The sequence below is a fragment of the Vipera ursinii genome, assembly GCF_947247035.1.
Source record: "Vipera ursinii genome assembly, chromosome: Z".
NCBI lineage: Eukaryota > Metazoa > Chordata > Lepidosauria > Squamata > Viperidae > Vipera > Vipera ursinii.
The window spans coordinates 51,953,547-51,978,996 of NC_139517.1; the positions used below are offsets into that span (position 1 = coordinate 51,953,547).

At 37.5% G+C, this 25,450-nt stretch overlaps 1 protein-coding gene across 3 annotated transcripts in view; it reads right to left on the bottom strand.

Annotated features, from left to right (window-relative positions):
• Window positions 1-25,450, bottom strand: part of GALNT1 (polypeptide N-acetylgalactosaminyltransferase 1) — a 62,517-nt gene that overhangs the window by 17,587 nt on the left and 19,480 nt on the right. For all 3 annotated transcript variants that reach the window (XM_083377127.1, XM_083377125.1, XM_083377126.1), the window contains 6 exons: window positions 21,768-21,942; window positions 16,418-16,584; window positions 12,661-12,868; window positions 11,860-12,030; window positions 4,841-4,958; window positions 4,393-4,573 (listed from right to left, as the gene is read on the bottom strand). In XM_083377127.1, coding sequence (XP_083233253.1) covers window positions 4,393-4,573; window positions 4,841-4,958; window positions 11,860-12,030; window positions 12,661-12,868; window positions 16,418-16,584; window positions 21,768-21,942 — 1,020 coding nt within the window. The remainder of the gene's footprint in view (window positions 1-4,392; window positions 4,574-4,840; window positions 4,959-11,859; window positions 12,031-12,660; window positions 12,869-16,417; window positions 16,585-21,767; window positions 21,943-25,450) is intronic.

Consider the following 25,450-nt stretch of genomic DNA (forward strand, 5'->3'; position numbering starts at 1 on the left):
CCAAATATTTGACCCTTTTAACAATCTCAAATCCAGTTAACCCTTCTAAAAGGGCCTTTTGCGATACTGTCATATTTTTAGCCAGAATTTTAGTTTTTTGTGCATTAACTTTAAATCCAGAAACCTTCCCATATTGCATTATTATCTCCATCAGGTCCACAACAGAGTTCTCCGGCTGGGTCACTGTAACAACCAGATCGTCTGCGAACGCTCTCAATCTATAATCCTGATCTCTAATTTGTATACCCTTAATTCTTTCCGAGTTCCGTATTTTTACCAATAATATCTCCAATGTTAACACAAATAACAAAGGCGATAACGGGCACCCTTGCCTTGTACCCTTCTCAATATTACATGCTTCTGTCAAGCTATTATTAACTATTATTCGGGCTGTTTGTTTTTGATATAATGCCCTAATTGGTTGCAAAAATTTATCCCCAAAATTCATTTTATCTAAAACTTTCATCAAAAATTGCCAATTCAATTGATCAAAGGCTTTTTCAGCATCTAAAAAAATTAGCGCCGCAGGGATCTGGTTGTTCCTTTCCAAAAATTCTAACACATCAACTATATGCCTCACGTTATTTTTCATTTGCCTACCACTAATAAACCCAGTTTGGTCCCCATGAATCACCTGTTGCAGAACCCTCATCAATCTATTAGCCAACACTGTAGCAAATATCTTGTAATCTGTATTTAAAAGTGATATCGGTCTATAGTTTTTTACTTGAGTAACATCTTGGTCTTCCTTCGGAATCAAAGAAATAAAAGCAGTTCTCCAAGACGGAGGCACCTTTCCCCCTCTCTGAATTATCTGGAACAATTCCTTTAGCGGTTTTATCAACTCTAATTGTAAATTTTTGTAGTAAGCCGCAGTCAAACCATCCGTACCTGGCGCTTTGTCCACCTTCAACTCCTTAATTGCTGTAAGAATTTCTTCTTCTGTAATCAATTGATTAATCTCCTCTTTTTGTGCTTGTGTAAGAACCGGGATGCTAGCATTCTCCAAATATACATCAATGTCTTTTTCATTAATCTTCTCCTTAGCATATAATTTAGAATAAAAATCCACAAAGGCTTCCTTAATAAGATCCTGTTGAAACACAACCTTTCCCTTATGCTCAATTTTGTCTATATTAGAAGCCCTTTGCTTTTTCCTTAGTCTGTAAGCTAGCCATCTACCTGGCCTGTTAGCATTGCTAAAAGTATTATGCCTGGCATACCGCAAATTGGTTGCCACCTGGTCAGCCATTAGTTTATCAAATTGTCCTCTTAATAGCTTAATAACCTCCTTAGTCTTCACATCCAATGGGTTCAAAATCAAGGCCTTCTCTTTTTCCTTAATTTCATTCTCCAATTCTTTCCTTCTAGCTTCCAAAGTACGTCTGTGTTTATTATTCATATATATCAACACCCCTCTCATATAGGCCTTGCTAGCATCCCAAACCATGTCCATAGAAGTATCCTTATTCATATTAATTTCAAAAAAATCCTTCATCCGCTGTTTACATTCTTCCACATTTTTCTGATTTCTAAACAAGTTCTCATTTACGCGCCACGAGCGCCTATCTCTATTGTCCTTATTGATCTCTAACCATACTGGACTATGGTCAGAAATAGCTCTTGCACAGATCTTTACCTTCTTAATCCTAGAAAAAAAGTCATTAGTCAACAAAATGAAGTCAATCCTGGAAAAAGATTGATGTTTATCAGAAAAAAAAGTATAATCCTTTTCATGCAGGTGTGTGTCACGCCAAATATCTCGCAGTTCCAAATCATCCTTCATTTCAAAAAAAGATTTAGGCAATCTGGCATGACACGGAACACGCTTAAAAAAACCAGCCTTATCCATCTGTACATCCAAAACACCATTCCAGTCCCCCATAAAAATAAACGATTTGTAATCCAACTGAGTAAGCTTTGTATGAAGTAAACTAAAAAAGTCAGCTTGTTGTTGATTAGGAGCATACAATCCAACTAAAAGCGTTTTTTTGCCTTCTAGCAACAAATCTATCATAACGTATCTTCCATGCTTATCTGCTTCAATTAAGTCCGCTGTTAAAGCACTTTTAACATAAACAACCACTCCGTTTTTCTTATTCATTGCAGAGGCAACAAATTGTGTGCCCAACCTTGAGTTCGATAAATACTTTTGGTCCATAACCCTAATATGCGTTTCTTGCAAGCATATAACATCAATCTTGAATTGTTTTAAATATTGAAAAACTTTCTTTCTCTTCTGTGATGAATTTAGTCCATTAACGTTCCAGGTTAGAAATTTAGTCGCCATGCGTGTCATCCCGAAGCTGTTGGAGCACATCTTTAATAGCCCTCCTATCTCCTTTGGGCCGCGCTCCTCCCACTGCTTCACTATAAGTACGCTTTAAAGGTTCCATAAACTTCTGCTGGTCTTGTTCTTTTATTAGTTTTGCTCGTTTTAAAGCGGCACGTGTCACCCTCTGCTCTCCAGCAACAACCGACGAGGCTGTAATTTGATCCTCTCCAGCACCATTCTCCTCTGTCTGTCCATCTTCAGTCTCTTGAGATTTCCCTTCTCCAAATCCCTTTGCAGCTTCCAGAAGTGATAGTGGGGTTGCTTTTAAAACATTATTGTAGAAATCACGCGCCTGTGTCACAGTAACCAGACGGTATCTTTTCCCTTCATGCATCACCACCAATCCGACTGGAATCTCCCATCTAAACTTTATATCACGTTGCTTAAGTTCCTGCACAAGAAATGCAAAATCCTTCCTTCTCCTTAAAATCTTTGGAGGAATTTCTTTTAAAACCAAAACTTCATGGTCAGCAACCACAACTTTAGTATCATAGGCGGCTTGAATAACTTCATCTCTAGTTTCTCTCTTTGTAAAGTAAACCACCACATCTCTAGGTAGCTTTCTCTGTCTAACAATCCATGAGTTTACACGAAAAACTTTATCCATGCATCCCTTTATTTCAGATGCTGGCTGACCCAATACTTCTTCCAGAGCCTCAGAAATCAGCTGCTTTAGGTCTTCTTTAATATTCTCTTTTAAGCCTCTAATTCTAACAGCATACTGCATCTGATGATACTGAATAAGACTCAATTCTCTGTCCATTTTGTCCCTTAAATCTTCATTCTCCAGTACCTTTACTTCTAATGTGGCATTCTTTTGACTCAGGTCCTCCACTTTTTCATCCAAACCTTGCACACATTCAGCCACGCTTTCCACTGTAGACAAAATGTCTACCCTCATCACACTGAACTTCTCTTCTATCCTCTCCTCCAATTTCTCCTCCACCTTTGCCAACTTATCACCCAGTATTTCTAATATTACCTGGGATTGTTTTTCAAGAGCATCTTGTAAATCCTTCGATGTCAATGCAGCAGGAGGAAGCAAAGCTTGCAACGATGTCTGTTGCACCGGGGAAGTTCCTGCACTCCGAAGAGTTTTTGAGGGAGGTTTAGCCGCCATCTTTTTACTTTCACTTGTTGCGCACTTTCACTTTAAGTTTATAAAGTCCATTAAGCTAGAGAGTAAGAATAAAAGTCCTCTTCACTTTGTCCTCCTGTACCGCTCTGCCTGCTCCTTTTATTCCAGGGTCTTTCCTTCTGGCAGGGGTGGTCGCAAACGCCTGGCTCTGCTCCAAAAATCCCGGAGCAGAGACGCTGAACAGCTGGGAGCAACCCAGGCTACGGGGGAGTTCAATCCTTCAGCCGCCCAAGCTTTAAGCTCAGGCGGCCCCGGAGAACTCAACTCCTACCTGGGGCCTCACCCCCTCCTCTTCTCCCGAGGAGGGGGCTTCAAATCCACCCGAACAGCTGATCGGCGCTTTTTCGGGTGAAAACAACTCAGCTGAGCAGTGGGCAGCCCGAAACGGCTGTCTCCGGCACCGCGCTGCCACCGGAAGTCCAATAAAGTAATAGTATTATGAAAGTGATAGGAAATAAATTTCAGTGCAGGAAATAAAAGATATGCCAAACAAATGTTAGACCTTTAAAAGAAATATTACATTTTAAAACAGGTCTATTTCCAACTGTCATAATATACAATACATACATACATACACACATGCACATATACATACATATATACATGTATATGCCAATAACTCATCAAGTCAATAGTACTATAATTTATTAATTTGACAGATGAAGAGGACTTAATGTAGTAGATATCAATTAGTATACTTGTATATTCAGCATAAGCTGCAAAAAGGCAAATTGGGTAATTAACCACCATATCTGAGAGAAACTACTTTGCCAAGTGTTATTGAAGAAAATTTTACATATTACCCAAATAAGAATGAAAAATAACCGGAAACACAAAATAAAATTATATCATATCGGTATCAAGTTACATAGCTCAGTTTCAATTATTGGGATTTCTATGCTAAAGGTGCCTTGCTCACCTGGAGAAATTATGTAAAAAAAATTTTTGAACTCATCCATCCAAACTTCTGCAAGTCGCCTATTATTTTTATTAATAATCTGTCCAGTGCCTCCTGGAAAAGTGTAAGGAGTGGCTTTTCGAAAAACATGTCCCACATGTGAACAAGTTACGATTTCCAAAGTCCCTCCACATTGCCAAATCTGAAAATGCCAAAAAACCATTATTAAAAATCATTTTAAATAATAAATATAGTTCCTATACAATTCAAAATAAAGTATAGTTGTATATTAAAACCTGACCTGTAGAGACTGAATTCTCAGGTGCTCCCTTTGTATCACTCCATTCTGGCATATGAACAAGGCTTATGTATGCCTTTAATAACACTGCAGAAACATTTATGTGAAAGTTCTTCTGTTTCTAGTGAAAAATGTACCCAAACACATGGAATTTAAAAGGATATTTCTTACTCTGAATGAAATCTCAAGGTTTTCTCCTCCCCATATATCCATTCCAGCATCATATGTTCCAATTTCTTGAAAATAATCTCTGTCTATGGAAAAGAGGCCTCCTGCCATTGTAGGTGTCCTAAAACAAGAATAAAATTTTCTGAGCAGAAATGTGATATTTATCAATGTTTAACAATGAACTCAAATGGTGAGTCCAGTCAAAATGGAGATAAATCAGGCCACTAAGAAACAAGGAGACATTGGCCTATTCCAGAGCTTTGGGGATATTCACTACAACATTCTGTTATTGTACAGCACAAACTTTTTTCATTACCCAAACTGGTTATTGAAAAGTCCTTTTTACTGCTTATCAGAGAGTCCTTATTTAAACTCCTGGTTTTCATTGAATAATGGCTTTTTGTGTTGTTACCAAAGAAAAACCACTGTTTCCCAATTTCGGGTAATATACCCAGATTCAGGAAGCCCTACTGTAGAGAGTAATAAAAATAACTTTGATGGAGATTACAAAAGCAACAAAGTGAAACACTGCTTAAATTAAAACAATAGGGGAGGATTATGAAAATGACGCAGACAATTCCCCCTTCCAGCAATTCACATGAATGCAATACAGAGATGAGGGGAGGAATAATCAAACTTGCAAAATCTAAATAACCAATCTAAATATATTTTTGGTCTCTTGTGGTATCTGCTTTCTAAGGATTGCCAATTATCATCCAATTTGTATTACTCCAAAATTAAAGCATATTTATAATGTTATAACCAAAATAGTATAAAATAATTTTTTTTCTTATTTAAGATACAAATAATTCAATAGGATTAACTTTTTTTAACCTCCTGGGTGTATTAAACTTTGTGGGGATGATTTTTATGAAGTTTTTACAAAAAAGGTTAGCAAAACAGCTAGATTCTGAGCTATTTGTAGATTCCAATTCCAGCCTCCCTCTTCTTTTATTAATTGGACTATAATGATTCTGAAAATCAGAAACAGCAATAATGCCTATTTTTAAAAAAGAAAAGAGATTTTCTAGATAATTATTGTTTAATAATTTATTAAGGATAATCAACAAATTTTAAATGTGCTTTGAGATCCTTTGCCACTTATTGCAAGGATGAAGAATTAGAAAAATATGAAAAAACAAGAGTTTTGAATTCTCAAATTGAGAAACCCAAAAATATAAAATATCTTGGAATATTTTTTCAAGCTTCCAGTGGGAAAAATGCTTATACTATGTAATTCAGAAAATCATTTTTAATAAGAGTGCTTTATCTATTTCTGCCACCTTAAAGCTATTTTCTGCTGAAGAGTGCTCCCAGTTAGGTTCTAATGGTTACTATAGGCACTTCTTGACTTATGATTACAATTGGATCAAAATTTCCATTGCTAAGCAAGGTGGTTTTATTTATTTATCTATTAAAATTTATATGCTGCCCATCTCACTATCCAGAGACTCCGAGTGGCTCAAGCAACTCTTGTTAAATAAATAGTGTTCAATTTTACTTTATTTTTTGCCATGTTACTAAGCAATGCATTGCAGTTGTCAAGTTATGGTCATTGTAACGTGCCCATGATAAGAATTTGGGCACTAGGCAGTCTACCTGGTTTAAGACCAGCCACAGAACTATTGCAGCTATCCCCATTACCTATCTGAGCACTCTTAGCAAGCATAAAGCTGTTGCAGCCCTAGAATACCAGGTCTTCTCCTTACTCCATCAGGCCCAGAAGGCCTTAGTCAGTTATAGGGGCCAGCAGCATTAAATTGCTTCACTTTTGTATTTTATTGAACTTCTGACAGGCACATCCAGACAATGTGAGGTGCAGCCTTTCTATATAGAATCCACCTTACACCTGTCTTTAAGCAAGCGCCATTTTCACAATTGTTCAAAGGTTCCTCATGCAATTTGGAGGAGCCTTCCAAACAACTGCAAGAATTGGCACTCGCTTGCAGAACAGTACAAGGCAGCCTCTGTAGGAAGAACATGCTTCACATCCGCTGGGCACACCTGCCAGCAGCTGCAGAAAAACATAAAGGTAGGTAGAATACTTCATGCATACTGCTGGGCCTTTAACCATCTGTGGCCTCCTGGGCATGAAGTGGGAAGCAGACCAGTTTCCTGGATGTGGTGGGATGGGAAGAAGGCCTGGGCTTTCTGGCCCATGGCAGGTTTCCACAGACTCATGGGGTGAGGAAGGCCTTGGCCACATACTGCCAGGCCTCCTCCAGCCCCATAAAGAAGCTCATACTCTGCTTAACAACCTGTGTGATTCCTTAACAACCAGGAGAGCCACGATTGCTGTTGTTAGCAAAAAGGTCATGTTATATCTTGCTTAATGACTGCTTTGCTCAATAACCAAAAATTTCAGATTCAGTTGTGCAGTGCTTTTTTTGGAAAAGAAAAAGGTGCCGGAACTCACATATGTCATACAACCTGCCTTGCCTACCCTACAAGGTTCCATCCAAAAAAGGTGCCGGAACTCCGTTCTGAGTGTTCTATGAAAAAAAAGCCCTGCAGTTGTGGTTGTATGTTGAAAACTACCTGTAAATTCCATCACAAAGGGCTTTAATGTTAAGCCAGGGCAATGTTCTACCAACTGCAGGTATTAAAAGATACCCTATGCTACCCATTTACGCCCTCAGAGCAAAGGCACTGTAAAATTACTGGTCATACTTCCTGAAATTATAATTTACTCTCCCATAGCAAATACTCTGTGTATATGAATTCTTATTACAGTATAAACCTACGGTATCTCTCTACCACTCCAATGTTGCCAAATTCTATCATAGTGTTATTAAAAATAGGCAAGAGATGACATTCTCCAACCGTTGACATTTGTTGACTGAAACAAAAACTTTCAGTGACAGGATGCAAAACCCCTTACTGTTAACATATTAACTACATCTAACAGCTCTATATTTAGAATTTTAAATAAGAGAATATAATTGTTTAGTTTTTGGTTATGGATATAGTTTTAGCTTTAAACCACACAATAATTCCCAGGTTTTAGATTATTTTTAATTCAGGTTTTAGATTGTCTTAGCTTTTTTCGCCCTTTCATTCATACATGTCTAATTCTTGTAGACTGCTTGGACAAGTCCCTACAGTTTTCTTGGCATGATTTTTTCAGAAGAGGCTGCCATTTCTTTCTTCCTAAGAGGAGAGAAAGTGGCTGGTCCAACTGGCTTTGTGCCTAAGAGGAGACTAGAACTCATGATTCTAGTCTAATGCCTTAACCATTACCCCAAACTGGCTTCTCCTTTTTAACTTAGTATTAAATATATTAGGATAGCATATGCCCAGGCACAGAAACTCACCAAAATGGATGGTGCTTTAAGGTGTTACTTTTTACTGATTTTTTATGCTGATCTTTGACTGAAATAAATATGATACTGATATTGAGCCAAGACACATTAAGTTCAATCAGCTACACACAGACTGGTCTGGTTCCTGAAATGATTCCTTTATATTAAGCTATAGAAAAATATATGGGTTACAAAGATGCTATAAATCTGTTCATGTTAGGAACAATGTCTGTATAGATTGATTCTTATTATGCTATCTGTTTTAGGCACTATGCCAGATCTTTATTGCATACTTATTGATTTAAATATTAATAAGTCAACTTTCAGGACAAAATTCTTCTCAATATATCCTTAATAAATAGCGTAAAAGAAATCAATAAAACACTTATAAGTCAAAAAGTTAAAAATCCCCTATTTCATTTTATAGCTGTGGGATCTATGTGTATGTCCAGTGTCTAACAAACAAAAGGAGTAGGTGTGAATGATAACATTCTTCCAATTCTTGAGGGCTCTCACAAAGAAGAATGGGTCAACCTATTCTCCCAAGCAACTGAAGATAGTACAAGAGGTAATAGGTAACAGATTTTTAAAGAAAGATCCAACCTGTAATTAAGGAGAAATTTCCTGACAGCGAGAACAATGGAACAGGTCAATGGAATGGCTTGTCCCCAGAAGCTGTTAGTACTCCTTCACTGGAGGTTTTGAAGAAGAGGCTGGACTATCATTTGTCTGGAAGGGTATAGGGTCTCCTGCTCAAGAAGGGGACTGGACTAAAGACCTCCAAGATCTCTTCCAACCCTGTTATTCTATGTTCTAATTCAGTAAGAGACTTCAGAGAACGTTTGTCTTAGAACTTTCTTAAAAGTTATCAGTGATAGGGCATTAATGAACTTCAATGATATCTAACTTTCATATGTGTCTTTCAGTACATTTCATGTTCTCTTTCTTTCCATCCACTCTGTTGGCACTATATTTCCTAATTCTTATAGAGTTTGTACTTTCTATTCCTGCAGTTATTCTAATTTCAAGGTCTATTTTCTACCCAAATTCTCTTAAAACTATTATAAACTATCACCTACCACTTTATTTCAATCTTTAATCATAAATAAAATAAATTATTGGTTCATTTATTTTCTATGTGTAAATAAAAGTTTGGTCTATCGATTATGGCACCAGACTAGAAATCAGAAGACTGTGATTTCTAGATCTGCTTTAGACATGAAGGCTGGATGGGTGACTCTGTATCAGTCATTCGCTCTTAGCCCAACTGACTCACAGGGTTTCTATTGTGGGGAGAATAAGAGGAGGAAGAAGTATTAGGTATATTTGCCACCTTGGAGTTATTTATAAAAATACGTAAGGTAGAATAAAATAAAAATAGACACGTTTAAACAATTTTAACAAAAATCTGGGTTCTTAGATCTTGGCTCAGACACATTTTCTACACTCCTACCTACATTCCTATCTATTCATGTATGCAATTACAGAGTAACATTTTCCCCATATCACATAGATTCAGATTTTATTTTTAGTTTTTCCCAAACACATTTCTGATTCTTCTGTTATCAGCATACAGTTTTCACCAATTGAGTTTCTACTGCCATATGCCAGGAGAAAAAAATGTAATGATACCAATTCCAACATGTTTTTGCGTTTTCATTCATGATAAGCTGCATATTCATTTTAACATGTTTTCAGTTTCATTCTACATTATTTTACTTTCACTCAGATCTATCACTTCTTTTTCCTTTTTCTTATCTTCACAAATGCTTAATTTGCCTATTTCCTGTTTCTTTCATTTGTTATTTTTTGCCATTTACCCCTCTTACATTTCAACTAGGATTTTTCCATATGTTGTCATTAACAGATGATATCACAGGTACTAATCATATAACATTATGATCAATTAAGAGTTTTATATTACAGTAACACTTTTTGGTAAAATAGAAAAGTTACTGACTAGATTACCAACCTCAGTCATACTTGTATCTTATGCAGCATCCCCTGCAAATATTTTGGAAAAGTAATTACCAATGTGATCACATTTTGGCCAGTATGCCACAAATCTATTGAAACTTCATGTCACCCAAAAATATTCATACTACCTTATACATTGCTAAGCACATTGATTTGTGCTTTAAAAATTGTAAGCTGTCCTGAGTCTTCGGAGAAGGGCGGGATATAAATGGGATTAAAATAAATAAATAAAAAAATACATGCCAAAATATCTAAACTAGAGATTATCTTGCAAGCCAACACTATCCTGTTAACCTCAAGTTACAATTATTTTATAGATAGTCCTCCGGTTACAACCATTTCTACAGTGACAGTTAAAAGGTACTGAATGAATAATAGTTCCCACCAGTCTCTGAAGTTCCAGCCATTGTAGCTTTCCCAGTATCACATGATCAAAATTCAGATGCATGGCAATTGGCCTATATTTTTGACAATCCTTGCCACTCATTACCAACTCCTACTTCTCTTCCATCTCCCTCCATCTTTTCCCTTTTGCTCATTCTGCAATTTAACTTCTACCTCAGCTGCCCCCACCTGACTTTTGCTGCCCTCTTTCTCCTGTTTTTGATAAATTGTGCCCAACAGAGGCAGCTGCTGACCCTTTGTAAGGACTTTCCAAAGTCTTGAAAAGCTGCAGTGAAGTATGTGAGGCCTTGGGGGAAGGCCACATGGAGGAGCCACAGGGATAGGCAGCAGCAATGGAGTGCAGGGTGGCCAAAACAGCAGAAATGGTGGGGTGTGGGGGAGGTGATGGAAGAGGAGTAAAAGTTGTGGGTAAGTATGATAGGAAAGAAGTCCAGGCTTAACAATCACAATTGGGACTATTGGAACTCCCACTACTAAATAATGCAGTCATGTGAAGTTTCACTAATGAACACATTGCTTAGCAATGAAAGTTTAGTCCTAATTAGAGTCACAACCTGAGGACTACCTATTCCAAAAATATTTGAAACTTTTAATTATTTACATATTCATTATAACGTTCATATATTTATAAATGATCTTTTAAAACAAACTCATTAAAGCTCCCTATTCTCATCACTATATAAAAACACAAAGGCATTAATTATTGCAAATGTATTATTTGGTTTTAATACAGGAATTCTTGAGTATCTTGCAAGTCCATATAAATTTTATGAATAAATAACTTCTTAATTTGAAAATAAACCAACATGTTTTTTGCTATACTGTCTTCAAAAATATTCTGAATGGCATGGCGTTTGTCAGCTTTTCTCAACCAGCTAGGTGAGAAATTGGCAGGAATAAATTTCCACAGCCATGATATGGAGATTATAGGGAAGCTGATACGGAAATCATAGAAAAGTTATGAAGCCATTACAAAACAATTCCACTGACTTCCATGTATCAAATGCATAATTATGGTAAACTTATGGTTCAAATTTTATTTACTTATTTGTCATATTCATATTGTCCATCTCATAAAACATGACTTATTGGTTTAAACAGTGTAACAGCTTAAAGGTTATATTATTTCTGAGTGGAGGAATAGTTTTCATCTTCCTCTGGTTTCGGAAATGGACTAGCAGTTTCAGACTGTTTGACTGTGATCTTCTGAGAAATATAATTAATTAATTAATTAATTAATCACAGAGGCTTGTAATTATTTCTAAATCTGAAAGGAATATCCATCAAACTGAATATCTATTAAAGTATTCAGTTTAATTAAGAATCAGTTTTCTTTACCTAACTGGAAGAGTCCGATCACCTTTCCTTCTATCCATTTCTCTCTGAGGAACAGGATACCATCGGAAATTTAACTTCCAGTTGAATCCTCCATAAGTCATATCAGAGCCTGCCATATATTCAAATGTGTCATCACTGATTACATCAATGATAGGACAAACTACAGTTTTCCTAGAGAAATAAATGACATGGATTGTTATAGACAAAAATAACAGTGCTATGTGTTATTCACTGCAGGGAGCAATTATGCAGCTTATTATTAGTTGATTTTCATCCTACTTATTAAACATTGGAGACTAACTATAATGAGGACAAGCCTATTAGAGCTCTATATGTCACTAAATCATCTGGACACTTGTTCAGATTCAGAAGTAGAGGATGAAATATTACAAAGATTATATCCTGTTGGCTTTAACAAACTAATATTCCACACAAAACATGTAAGATTCTTTGAAGCTCTACAGTTTTCAAAGTAAAATAGTAACAAACTACAGCATTAACATTTGATGGATCCATATTAAAGTCTTCTTCGCTTTAAAAAAGCATTTGTGTTTATAAAAAAGACTGGGGAAAAGCAGTGATAGATGAAATTATAGGAATTTCAATCCATTATATACACACAACTCATTTAAATAAGGTTATGTTCTGTTGCTTATTTTTGTCAAAACATGCTCTACTGCACAACAAAACCCTCAAAAGGATCTGCAAACTTTAATCATTGTTTTGAAAGAGTATTGTTATAAACACATTTAACTAAATTAATAAATATTAGTCTTTTAACACATTTTATAAAATAACCACCTGTTAGCTTTAATCCGTGCTAGCAGAGGCTCAAGCCAACCTACAGTGCATTCACAATGAGCATCTAAAAAGGTAATGACTTGGCCTTTGGAGGCAGCAGCTCCTTTCAATCTGGCTCTGATGAGTCCAGAACGCTGCTCCATTCGAATCACATACACTGGTATTCGTAATTTTTTCACAAAGTTCTCCAATGGTCTCTTCAAGAAGTCTGAAAAACAGTGTCAAACAAAAAGTGACTTAAAAGTTTCTTGCATATAAACCCTTAATTGTATTAGTCAAATTCGTAGGCTGACTTTGATCTAAATTACCTCTCAATTTGATCAGTGACAAGACAATTCAGCAGAGTTGTCCTTCCTTTTTTTTTGGCAATTCTTTCTGAAGAAACAGAAAGTTTGACTCACCATGAAATTTTTTCTGGATGCAGAATATGCAAGTGATATAGTTAACAAGAAGGTAGAGCCTTTACAAGAAGCAGGAACTTGATATGCATAAAGTAGACGAATATCTGCAAAAACAATATTTACCTAAACTTTCACAAGCTTAGAGACAACTTATGAATGAACCAGTAACTACTTTTGAAATACCAGAAACTATTAAAAATGAAAACAGGTAAAATTCCAGATCCAGATAGTCTCACAAGCCAATGTTATAAATGCTTTCAGAATCAACTCCTTCAGCCACTAAAGGATATAATGAATGGAGTATTACAGGAAACAAAGATACCTCAAACCTGGAAAGAAGGTAATATTGTGTTATTACCAAAAAAGGGTAAAAAAAACTATAGATCAATTTCATTATTAAATAATGATTATAAACTTTTCAATGCAATTTTGGCAGAAAGATTGAAGAAGGTTTTACAGACATATATTCATTAAGCTAAATCTGGCTTTTTGCCAACAAGAGACAATGTGATGACTGTTTTGAAAATTATTGAATACCTGCAATATCATGAGAAACAGGCAGCTTTAATAGTTTTTGCATACAGTAAAGGCATTTGACCATTTAAATTGGGTTTTTGCATTTAAAGTTTTGGAAGATATGGCTTTTGAGGAGAAATTTATTCAAGGGGTTAAAGCAGATTGTTCGTCAGAGCAAGCAAAGATTATTATTAATGGAGATTTAACTAAACCATGTGAAATTCAAAAAGGTACGAGACAAAGATGCCCCTTATCTATTCTGCTGTTTATATTGGTATTGGAAGCTTTGAATAGGGATATTAGGCAAGATAAGAAAATAACAGGTATAAATATCAAAAAGGAAATTTATAAAGTGAAAGCATTTGCTGATGATTTAATTATATTTTGGAAACGCCCCAAAACTAATATAGAATATTTGATAAAGAAACTAAATGAGTTTGGAGCTTTAGTGGGCATTAAAATAAATAGAAAATAACAATTTTCTATTTATTTTAATGATTTTTAAGAATATGACCTCTTATGATTGTGACATACTGACTAAAAAGTTGGGTTGTAAGGCGGAGAAAAAGGTGAAATAGCTGGGGGCTATATTGACAAATAGAAGGGACGCGGTAGCTCAGTGGGTTAGGACGCTGAGCTTGTCAATCAAAAGGTTGGCAGTTTGGCAGGTCAAATCCCAAGTGCCGCGTAGCAGAGTGAGTGCCTGTTACTCATCCCAGCTTCTGCCAACCTAGCAGTTCAAAAGCACGTAAAAATGCAAGTAGAAAAATAGGGACCACTACAGTGGGAAGGTAACAGCGTTCCGTGTGCCTTTGGCATCTAGTCATGCTGGCCACATGACCACGGACACGTCCTCGGACAAACGCTGGCTCTTTGGCTTTGAAATGGAGATGAGCACCAGCCCCTAGAGTCTAGCACACATGTGTGGGGGAACCTTTACCTTTTTATATTGACAAATATAAATGCTGAACTGTTTCAAAACAATTTTGTGCCTCTTTGGAATATTAAAAAGACTTATTAAGATGTTTTACCAAAGATACTTTTTCTGTTTCATGCTTTATCAATACTTATGATACTCCATTTAAACAATGGCAGATGGGTATCTCTAAGTTTATATGGCAAGAAAAATAAATAAAGAAGATATAAATTATTGCAAGCTGCTAAGATAATTAGAGGTTTCGATTTACCACATTTAAAATTGTAATTTGATGCCTGTTTTTTGTTCTGGCTAAGAGTGGGTGATCCTCCAAAATAAGATGTTACTCAAGCTAGAGGGCTATGAATTAAGATTTGGACAGGATGACTATTTATGATATGATAAGGTTAAAGTAAATGATGATTTTAATATTCACTTCATTAGACATGCCATCTTAAGAGTTGGGAATAAATATAAAGTAAGGTTCTCTTTGGGTGTCTCTTAGAAAGTTTTTTTACGAAAAGAAATGGTGGCAAGAGCAGACTGGGAGACTTACACATGAAGATAACACTAGGTAAACATTGCATTGGTTTAACACACTTAAGCACATATGTCCCCCATGAACAATTTCCATTCTTTTCTCTCTCCAGAATGCATTTTCTTTTCCCACAGATCCACATGGCCCAAGCAGTAGAATGCTTTCCGTTGCATCTTTGTAGTTTCCGACAACATTTTATAACTCGTGTCCTGTCCCCCTCTGCACAACCTGTCAAAACCATGGCTCTGGAGCTACCCAACTGGTCTGAAAGTGCAGCTCCTTTAAAAAAAAACTTGTGGAGCAACCGCAGGTTTTTTTTAAAAAAATAAATATATCGCATGCTGGCTCCCCCACACAGTCCCTGCGATTATCCTGCCCACTGTCAATTGCACACTACCCCCACAGCATCGTTTCTACCTACTACCTGATTAGATGGGGGTTATTTGTCCTGTGCAACAAAATGCCCGGGTCAAACAGCACCTGGGTGAATGGGCAGGGACTAAGGGCAGAGGGCAGAGGGCCAGGGGGCCATTGGCAGTGGACAATGGCCAGGGATGACTAGCAGAGAAGGAAAGCTTTGAATCAGCTGAGGCGGGTGGCTGGGGGTGAATTGAGCATGGTCAAGTGTTGATGCCTAAACGTCCTAGAGTCACAGGAGTACATCATAGTTAGACTGCTTAACAAGAAACACTAGTAATGTTTCATGGAGATTTGGTAATTGTAGGCAATAGCAACCATATAATTAGTTTCAGTCTGAAGAAGAGGTTTGTGGACAGTCCCACAAACCAAAGAAGTTCAGCCAATCAATTCGCAATATTTTTTTGTGAAAAATTTGAATTGATTGGTTGAACTTTTTTTTTCAGACTGCACATGGTGGAGGACTGGGAGCCGCAGGAGATGGCTGAAAGAGCCACGTGCGGCTCCGGAGCCGTGGGTTGCCGACCCGTGGTCTAGATGAAAAACCCAGAATCTTAGGAAAAATGACAATCTCGCAAGATTTTAGCCATTTAGAAAAAAATCATCTTACAATAAAATTTAACTGAAAGAAGAGAAACAGCATGACTGATTTTTTTTTCTTTTAGTGCAGGCAAGCATGGATAATATACTGCACTATGAGCAATTCTGGAAATAATATATATTTGGTCTTCAATCTGCCCTGATACCAAAATCAAGCAAGATTTCAAACATTCTCCTGATACACGTTTATTCTGAAAGAAATTTGTAAATTTTATTCCAAATACCAAGGCACAATTCCTACCACACACAATATTTTCTGGGTAACAAACCTACTTTATATGAATCTAGTCTTAAAACTATACCAAGAGAAGTCTAAATCTAGGAAGTATGTCCAAATGACAACTAATGCAAACAATGATAAATTCTTACCTCTTTCACTAGCATCATCTACCAGGACAATTTCTTCCAGCATATGTCTTGGTGATCTGTTTATTACACTGTGAACAGTTCGCAAGAGAGTACTCCAAGCTTCATTATGAAAAACAATTACAACACTTGTTGTAGGAAGATTATCCGGATATACTTTTGTCTTACAGCTAAAAATATAAAAATAATTAAAACAATAATTACAATAAATATGTTTGTACAGCAATTTAGTATAGAATATAAAATGTGTTCTATACCACATGTGTTCTATACTAATCAATCTTGGCAGGTACAGACTAGAATAATAATTTTGAGGCAGCTAGAAAACAGTTTCTTGATCTTCATTCATCCATCCATTTACAATCATACAGTAAGGGCAAATTATAGTAATGATTAAAAGATTTAAAACAAATAAATTAACCAATAAAGCATACAAAGTCCTAATATTTAATAAAAGCACATCTGAAACAATATTTTTTCTGATACCAAAATTGTAGAATAGTTCACATATCAGATGCAGTTTCAGAAGATGTTTTATTCCGTACAACTATTTGCTAATCAGTCAAAATACCTAGAAAATGGCTTCAGGTAGGTACATGTAGACATTGGGATTTTAAATATATATACTTTAAAGCACACGCTTCTAATAAGCGAACAGGAAAATCTGGCTGTAAGTATGCCTTTTATCAATTCACCCTTATAATTACTGTTTTACATAGGATGTCAAATGTTTTTAACAGGTATACTTCTTTCTTGAAGATATGAAAAAATTATTTGATCCCCTGCTGATTTTTACATTTGCCCACTGACAAAGAAATGATCAGTCTATAATTGTGATGGTAGGTTTAACAGTGAGAGACAGAATAACAAAAATAAAAAATCCAGAAAAATGCATTTCAAAAAAGCTATAGATTCGCATTTTAATGAGTGGAAATAAGTATTTGACCCCTTCACAAAACATGACTTAGTACTTGGTGGCAAAACCCTTGTTGGCAATCAGACAGGTCAGACATTTCTTGTAGTTTGCCACCAGGTTTGCACACATCTCAGGAGGGATTCTATCCCATTCCTCTTTGCAGATCCTCTCCAAGTCATTAGGTTTTCGAGGCTGATGTGTGATAGCATGAACCTTCAGCTCCCTCCATAGATTTTCTATGGTATTAAGGTCTGGAGACTGGCTAGGACATTCCAGGACCTTAATGTACTTCTTGAGCCACTGCCTTGGTCATGTGTATTGGGTCATTGTCATGCTAGAATACCCTTCCACGACCCATTTTCAATGCCCCGGCTGAGGGAATGAGGTTCTCATCCAAGATTTGACAATGCATGGCCCCATCTCTTTGATGCGGTGAAGTTGTCCTGTCTCCTTAGCAGAAAAACACCCCCAAAGCATGTTTCTGCCTCCAGGTTTGATGGTGGGGATATTGGTCTTGGGATCATAGGCAGCATTCCTCCTCCTCCAAACACGGCGAGTTGAGCTGATGCCAAAGATAAGACCTGGTTATTCCAACAAGTGGGCCTGGACTGATCATGGTTTTTAAATTTGGTTTTTTATTGGTTTAAATTGTTCTTATTTCTTATATTGTTTAATCCTCTTTTAATTTTTGTATTTATATCTTTTAACTTTTTATTGTTGTGAGCCGCCCTGAGTCCTCAGGGAGAAGGGTGGCATATAAATTTAATAAACCTGATTTTGGTCTCATCTGACCACAACACTTTCATCCAGTTCTCCTCTGAATCTTTCAGATGTTCACTGGCAAACATCATTGTACATGTGCTTTCTTGAGCAGGGGGACCTTGTGGGTGCTGCAGGATTTCAGTCCTTCATGGCGTAGTGTGTTACTGATTTTCTTGGTGACTATGGTCCCAGCTGATCATTGACAAGATCCGCCCGTGTAGTTCTGGGCTGATTCCTCACCGTTCTCATGATCATTGAAACTCCACGAGGTGAGATCTTGCCTAGAGCCCCAGACCGAGGAAGATTGATAGTTATTTTGTGTTTCTTCCATTTGCGAATAATCACACCATTGTCACCTTCTCACCAAGCTGCTTGGAGATAGTCTTGTAGTCCGTTCCAGCCTTGCGTAGGTCTACAATCTTGTCCCTGACATCCTTGGACATCCTTTGATCTTGGCCATGGTGGAAAGTTTGGAATGTGATTGATTGCTTCTGTGGACAGGTGTCTTTTATACAAGTAACAAGTTGAGATTAGGAGCACTCCCTTTAAGAGAGGGCTGCTAATCTCAGTTCATCACCTGTATAAAGGACACCTGGGAGCCAGAAATCTTGCTGATAGGGCATCAAATACTTATTTCACTCATTAAAATGCAAATCAATTTATAACTTTTTTGAAATGCATTTTTCTGGATTTTTTTGTTGTTATTCTGTCTCTCACTGTTAAAATAAGCCTACCATTACAATTATAGACTGATCATTTCTTGTCAGTGAGCAAATGTACAAAATCAGCAGGGGATCAAATAATTTTTTCTTTCACTGTATGTGTGTACATGGCAAGCTAGATGTTCCAGGAGCTGAGGCACACTTTCTACAAAGATTGCTGGACAAAAGGTGGAGCTTGGCCAGTGAAATCTCTCCAGAGAAAGGACAGATCATGAGATTGTCCACATGTATTCAGGACAGCTGCTCCTCGTAGGTATATTGTTTAAAAAATTATTGACCTGTGGTGCCATTTCACTCAAATGGTTACAATCAAACAGAAGAATTTTAGTAATATGCTAGACTGGGGGTCATGAACCCCTGGTCCATGGCCCAGTACTGGGCTGTGGCCCGCTGGGACCTGCGACATGTAAATGGAGGGGGGGCGTGCACACAAAACCATCCCCTCCTCCTCCACCGCTGCCAGTCCATGGACCCAGAAAAGTTGGGGACTGTTGTACTAGACAACCCATGAGCAATTAGATCATTGTTACAGAGATATTTCCTCATCTTAATAGAAAAACAGAATGACCACAGGTAGGCAAAAAAGCACTGGGAGCAGGAGCAATTTCACACTTCCTATTGGCTTCCCCATTGGCTTTCCTGTAGGAACCTGGTAGGAAGCACTGGAAATGATCAACATATGAACACAATTGATTGGCAGTGAAGTGGCATAGCTGCACTCAAACAGCCACATCTTTGTCAATCCCATGGGAATCATCGGACATTTTCTGTAAGTTAATGGTACTAGAACTTTATGTGATCTTGATTTTATCCCTCGTGTTAATGCATCTCAGGTTTATGTTGGCTTTTCTGGCTGCTGCCGCACATTGTTGGCTCTAGTGGACAATCACTTAAATCATATTATTTAAGTGACTGTCCACTAGGACTCCAAGATCTCTTTCACAACTACTGGCATTAAGCCAAGTTTCGTCTAGTCTATACCTATACAATTGTTTTTTCTTGCCTAAGTGTAAAACCTTATTTTTATCAACGTTGAATTTTATTTTGTTAGATAGGGCCCAGTGTTCAAGTCTATCAAGATCTTTTTGGATCTTGAGCTTGACTTCTAGGCCTGTTGGCTATTCCTGGCTCGGCACTGATCCTGGTGCTTCTGCTGTGCCCTGAAGAAGCAGAAATCAGCTAGAAAGCAGCACTGATCCCGGCATGTCTGCTGAGTCCAGAAGACGCGCCGATCAGCTGGAATGTTGCAGCATCTGCAGGGTCTTGTGATTTACATTCAGATGCTTGGCAACTGGTTCATATTTATGATGGTCACAGTGTCCCAGGGTCATGTGAAGTGACCAAAACCTGCTGCAAGCACCCAGCAATCGGGGGGAATAAAAACCACACACACCCCCACCCCACCCCCACTGTCAATCCTCAACAGAAATGCTCACAACAATGAAAACCTCGGACAGGAGGAAGAGCGCCGCCGGGTAGGCAGGCAGGTTTCTTGCTCGGCTGTGGCTTGGGGGGCACTTTTTTCAATGCCATTGTAACTTCAAACAGTCACTAAGAAAACTGTTGTAAGTCGAGGACTAACTGTACTTCATCACTTTTTTCCTTTTTTTGTCATCACGTTTTTGACACCTTGCTAGGCGACTGGCGGTATTCGGATGTTGCCACATCCTAAAAGTGGTACAAGGGATGAAAAGGTTGAAAAGCCCTGGACTAGAAGACCTGGAAGGTCTTCCAACTATGTTATTATGTATTCTTTCAATATTAATATTTTGCCTGCTACTTTTATGAAACAGTAAAATTATGGAATGGTGCATTCTACAGAGGTTTCAAGCTTCATTCAAAACAAAAATTCAAACATGTCAAAGTAAATTCAGTTAAACTTGAATATTGTAATATTAAAAAAAGACTTACTAGTATTAAATCTCCATAGATTCCAAGAAGTGATAAATTGACTATATGCATTTATATATTATAAAGATTTTCTCATTCTGTGTAACAATTCTCTATTCAATATTAAATATCTAGCCTAACATTGCTAAATATTCACCTATTTAGAGGCTTAAATAAAATCTTCAAATAGTTTTAAACCATTGATCAAATAAAAATAACCCTTCTTGAATGAAAAAAGCAATTTTCATTTCTCAATCAAGCCAAGGATCTAAAACTGATGCAGTTGGCAGCAGCTTTGCTTTTCGTATGCTAATTGTAGTGATCTGTACATTGGTCATAGAGAAAATGCAGTCCCTTTTGAACTATTTTTTATATTTGGAAAGAGATCCAAATTCATTATAAATGTACCATAAAAGTAATTTAAAAAACAAAATTAAATCTTCCCAAAGAGTCCTGGGATTGTCTATTCATTTAATACATTTTCACATAAAGACATTATTTCATTTAATAAGAGATAAAGAAATAATTGGATTACCAAGGAACTATACAATATAGAGTTATGATGTGGAATATCATGAAGAAAATAGTTGCTTGTACAGTAAGAACTTTTCTGCCAGTTTTATCAACTTTCTTACTATATAGCCCTGGTGGCAATCAAATGTCAATGATTTCTCCTGCTCTGATTTGGGACAACAAACAAGCCAGTTATGATATATAGGCAGCTTCACAAAACCTGAACTTTACTTATGAAATATGTTTGTTATTAGTGCCTGGGAAGACCACCGTCTTGTAGTGGAGAAATGATGGTCTCTAGGATGCTGCTGTTGGACACTGAGTTATGCTAAGGAGATAGAAATGTCTTTTTATTCATTTATTCTAACTAGGGATGAGAGGAGTATCTTTAGGTTGCTTCATTTCCCAGGGAAAAAAGAAAACTGTGCCCTTCAGTGTACTCCAATGTTCCATCTGATGCACATTCATTCCAAATAAAAATTCAAAATTTTTATTTTGAAAACATCCATCTCACACACAGAGGGACTCTGTGAACAATAAATACACTTACCCTTCCAGCCTAACATCAGGTAAAGATCTGTTGAGTGCAATAATTTCGCTGGCCATTAAATTAAACTGATTGATTTTAAACATTTCCTTCATTTTCTCTTGGTCTTCTTTAGCAATGGCAACAGGCTTCCCCATTTCTCCTGGACCTTCATGAGGTTTTTGCACCAATTCTGGAACTAATAAAAACATTATCATAACTAAACAATTAAAAAGGACCACAATATCTGTACTTAATATACTGCAGTGCTATAACCTTAATACATATTGGAGAATTATGCAGCACTGAGGTTAAGAAAACTATGTGAAATAAATCTTGAAACTGGATAAAAGTATTTTGGAGGAAAATGCAAACATTAATTCACAGGAGCCATACATAGTGGCTACATATCTATAAATGTGGTTCTCTCATACCTGTTCATTACATATATACATTGGATCATAAAACTGACCAGAATGCCATTTCAGAATATTCTAAGCTGAATATATTTGATGGAAAATATGCTCTAGGGCTAGATTGTATTTTTTGTTCTAATCACTCACAATTTTTTCAGAGTTGCCCCAAAGGTATGACTTGCTATAGTTAATGCTGCAGAATGAACTGACTTGTACAGAAGATTACCCAAAACTGGCTGAGGCTGGTAACCTCGAAGTCTAAAGCAGTTGCAATGCAGAAAGCAATCACTTCAAAGATGTCATGTTTGCACTGAAGTTGTTCTTCATTATATCAAAAATTGTGACAGAACTTCCCAGATACCCATTTCTCTATCATGGCTTATAAAAATGTTGGCAAGCAGTTAGATCTCTTTTTGAGGATAGAGGATAGACAATAACAAAATTAAAATTAAATCACAATAGCCTCCAGTAAACATTTTAGCTTCTCAATGCTTATACAGGTACGTAGTCCACAACTTATGACTTTTCATTCAACAGCCCTCCAGAATTATGAGTGACTTGGAAATACTGCAGTTCTGATCTTTTTCATTAAACATTGCACTAGCTGCCAAGAGGACTCTCTCTCATTTCTGGGGGTTGGCTAAACTAGTTGCTTGAAGACGGAAGGGTTTTCAGTTTTTCAAACTCTGAAAAATTAAACTTTGTTTCCACACCCTACTGAAATAATTCTTTTCCATGCATAGAGTTATGCTTTTCTTTCAGTCAGTACCCATAGACAACAGGGAGCCAAAATCCAAGCAGAGAGTGGAGAGTCAGCATGGTAAAGTAAAAAGTGTGGAGTGCCTTAAGCCATGATTAGGTTTTTGTGTCACTGCACATCAGGGAAAGTATGCATCTGTTATTGGAGACGGTTGCAAACTGCTGCATTTATACTTCTGCAAATGTTAATGGGTTACTAGGGGTACTCAAAGCCTCCTAACAGAAAGTAGGATCAACCAATCAGTATGCAGAATGAGTACCTCCACACAATGAGTAGTCAAGATTTGAAGGTGTGCACATCAGTCTGTCTGCAACTGTCTGCAACCTATGCTTACCCATCAACCTCTACACAGCATAGGTACACACTGAAGCCTACTCTGCTGCAGACGAGTCTAAATCAAGCTTCAGAAGGGCTGAAGAGGCCTTGGAAGTTGCAGAGTAGGCTGCAAATGAGTATCTGGATTTTAAAAAGGAGGATTTTCAGCTCTTGAGCAGAACCTTCCAGGGTCTCCTCTACTTCACCCTCTTACCTGAGACTCTGTCACTTAACAGCCTGAATAATCACTTAACAACCACAAGTAGGAGTTCAGTTGTTTGGTAAAACAATCATGTGGCTCACTCAAAAATTGCTTCATTCAACTACCATGATTTCAGTTCCAATTGTTGTCATAAGTTGAGGATTACATGTAATTATCCACCATTACTGAGGACAGGAGGGAAAGAAGAAATTGCTTTATTCCCATTTGACTTCCCACTTCACTATCCACAAGTAAAAACTTCATGGCAAGAAGCCAGTATCACACAAATCTCAATAGTGAACACTGTTTAAATTTCCATCTTTGCTTCAGTTGAAAGCTCAAATTCAAAATCAACTTGCCTCTGCAAAGCTTATTTTGCCTTTTTCCCTTCTTCTTCCTCAAGTACCTCCAAGGCGTAACATATCCATTGCAACAAAACAGTCTCTGACAGCTTTGCAACCAATTATATATCCAAGACTATTTTTCATTTTCTTTTCATTTCTTCAGAAAGTCAGTTTGGTCTACAGGTGAAACTTGAAAAATTAGAATATCGTGCAAAAGTTCATTTATTTCAGTAATGCAACTTAAAAGGGGTAACTAATATATGAGATAGACTCATTACATCCAAAGCAAGATAGTTCAAGCCGTGATTTGTCATAATTGTGATGACTATGGCTTACAGCTCATGAAAACCCCAAATCCACAATCTCAGAAAATTAGAATATTGTGAAAAGGTGCAATATTCTAGCCTCAAAGTGTCCCACTCTAATCAGCTAATTAAGCCATAACACCTGCAAAGGGTTCCTGAGCCTTTAAATGGTCTCTCAGTCTGGTTCAGTAGGAATCAAAATCATGGGGAAGACTGCTGACCTGACAGTTGTGCAGAAAACCATCATGGACACCCTCCATAAGGAGGGAAAGCCTCAGAAGGTAATTGCAAAAGAAGTTGGATGTTCCCAAAGTGCTGTATCAAAGCACATTAATAGAAAGTTATGTGGAAGGGAAAAGTGTGGAAGAAAAAGGTGCACAAGCAGCAGGGATGACCGCAGCCTGGAGAGGATTGTCAGGAAAAGGCCATTCAAAAGTGTTGGGGACTTTCACAAGGAGTGGACTGAGGCTGGAGTCAGTGCATCAAGAGCCACCACACACAGATGGATCCTGGACATGGGCTTCCGCTCCTGAACAACAAACAATGTCAGAAGCGTCTTACCTGGGCTAAAGAAAAACAGACCTGGTCTGTTGCTCAGTGGTCCAAAGTCCTCTTTTCTGATGAGAGCAACTTTTGCATCTCATTTGGAAACCAAGGACCCAGAGTCTGGAGGAAGAATGGAGAGGCAAAACACTGCAAGACGCTTGAAGTCCAGTGTGAAGTTTCCACAGTCTGTGTTGATTTGGGGAGCCATGTCATCTGCTGGTGTTGGTCCACTGTGCTTCATTAAGTCCAGGGTCAACACAGCCATCTACCAGGAGATTTTGGAGCACTTCATGCTTCCTTCCGCAGACAAGCTTTATGGGGATGCTGACTTCATTTTCCAGCAGGACTTGGCACCTGCCCACACTGCCAAAAGCACCAAAACCTGGTTCAATGACTGTGGGATTACTGTGCTTGATTGGCCAGCAAACTCGTCTGACCTGAACCCCATAGAGAATGTATGGGGCATTGCCAAGAGAAAGATGAGACATGAGACCGAACAATGCAGAAGAGCTGAAGGCCGCTATTGAAGCATCCTGGTCTTCCATAACACCTCAGCAGTGCCACAGGCTGATAGCTTCCATGCCACGCAGCATTGAGGCAGTAATTGCTGCAAAAGGGGCCCAAACCAAGTACTGAGTACATATGCATGCTTATACTTTTCAGAGGTCCAATATTGTTCTATGTACACTCCTTGTTTTATTGATTGCATGTAATATTCTAATTTTCTGAGATTGTGGATTTGGGGTTTTCATGAGCTGTAGGCCATAATCATCACAATTATGACAAATCACGGCTTGAACTATCTTGCTTTGCATGTAA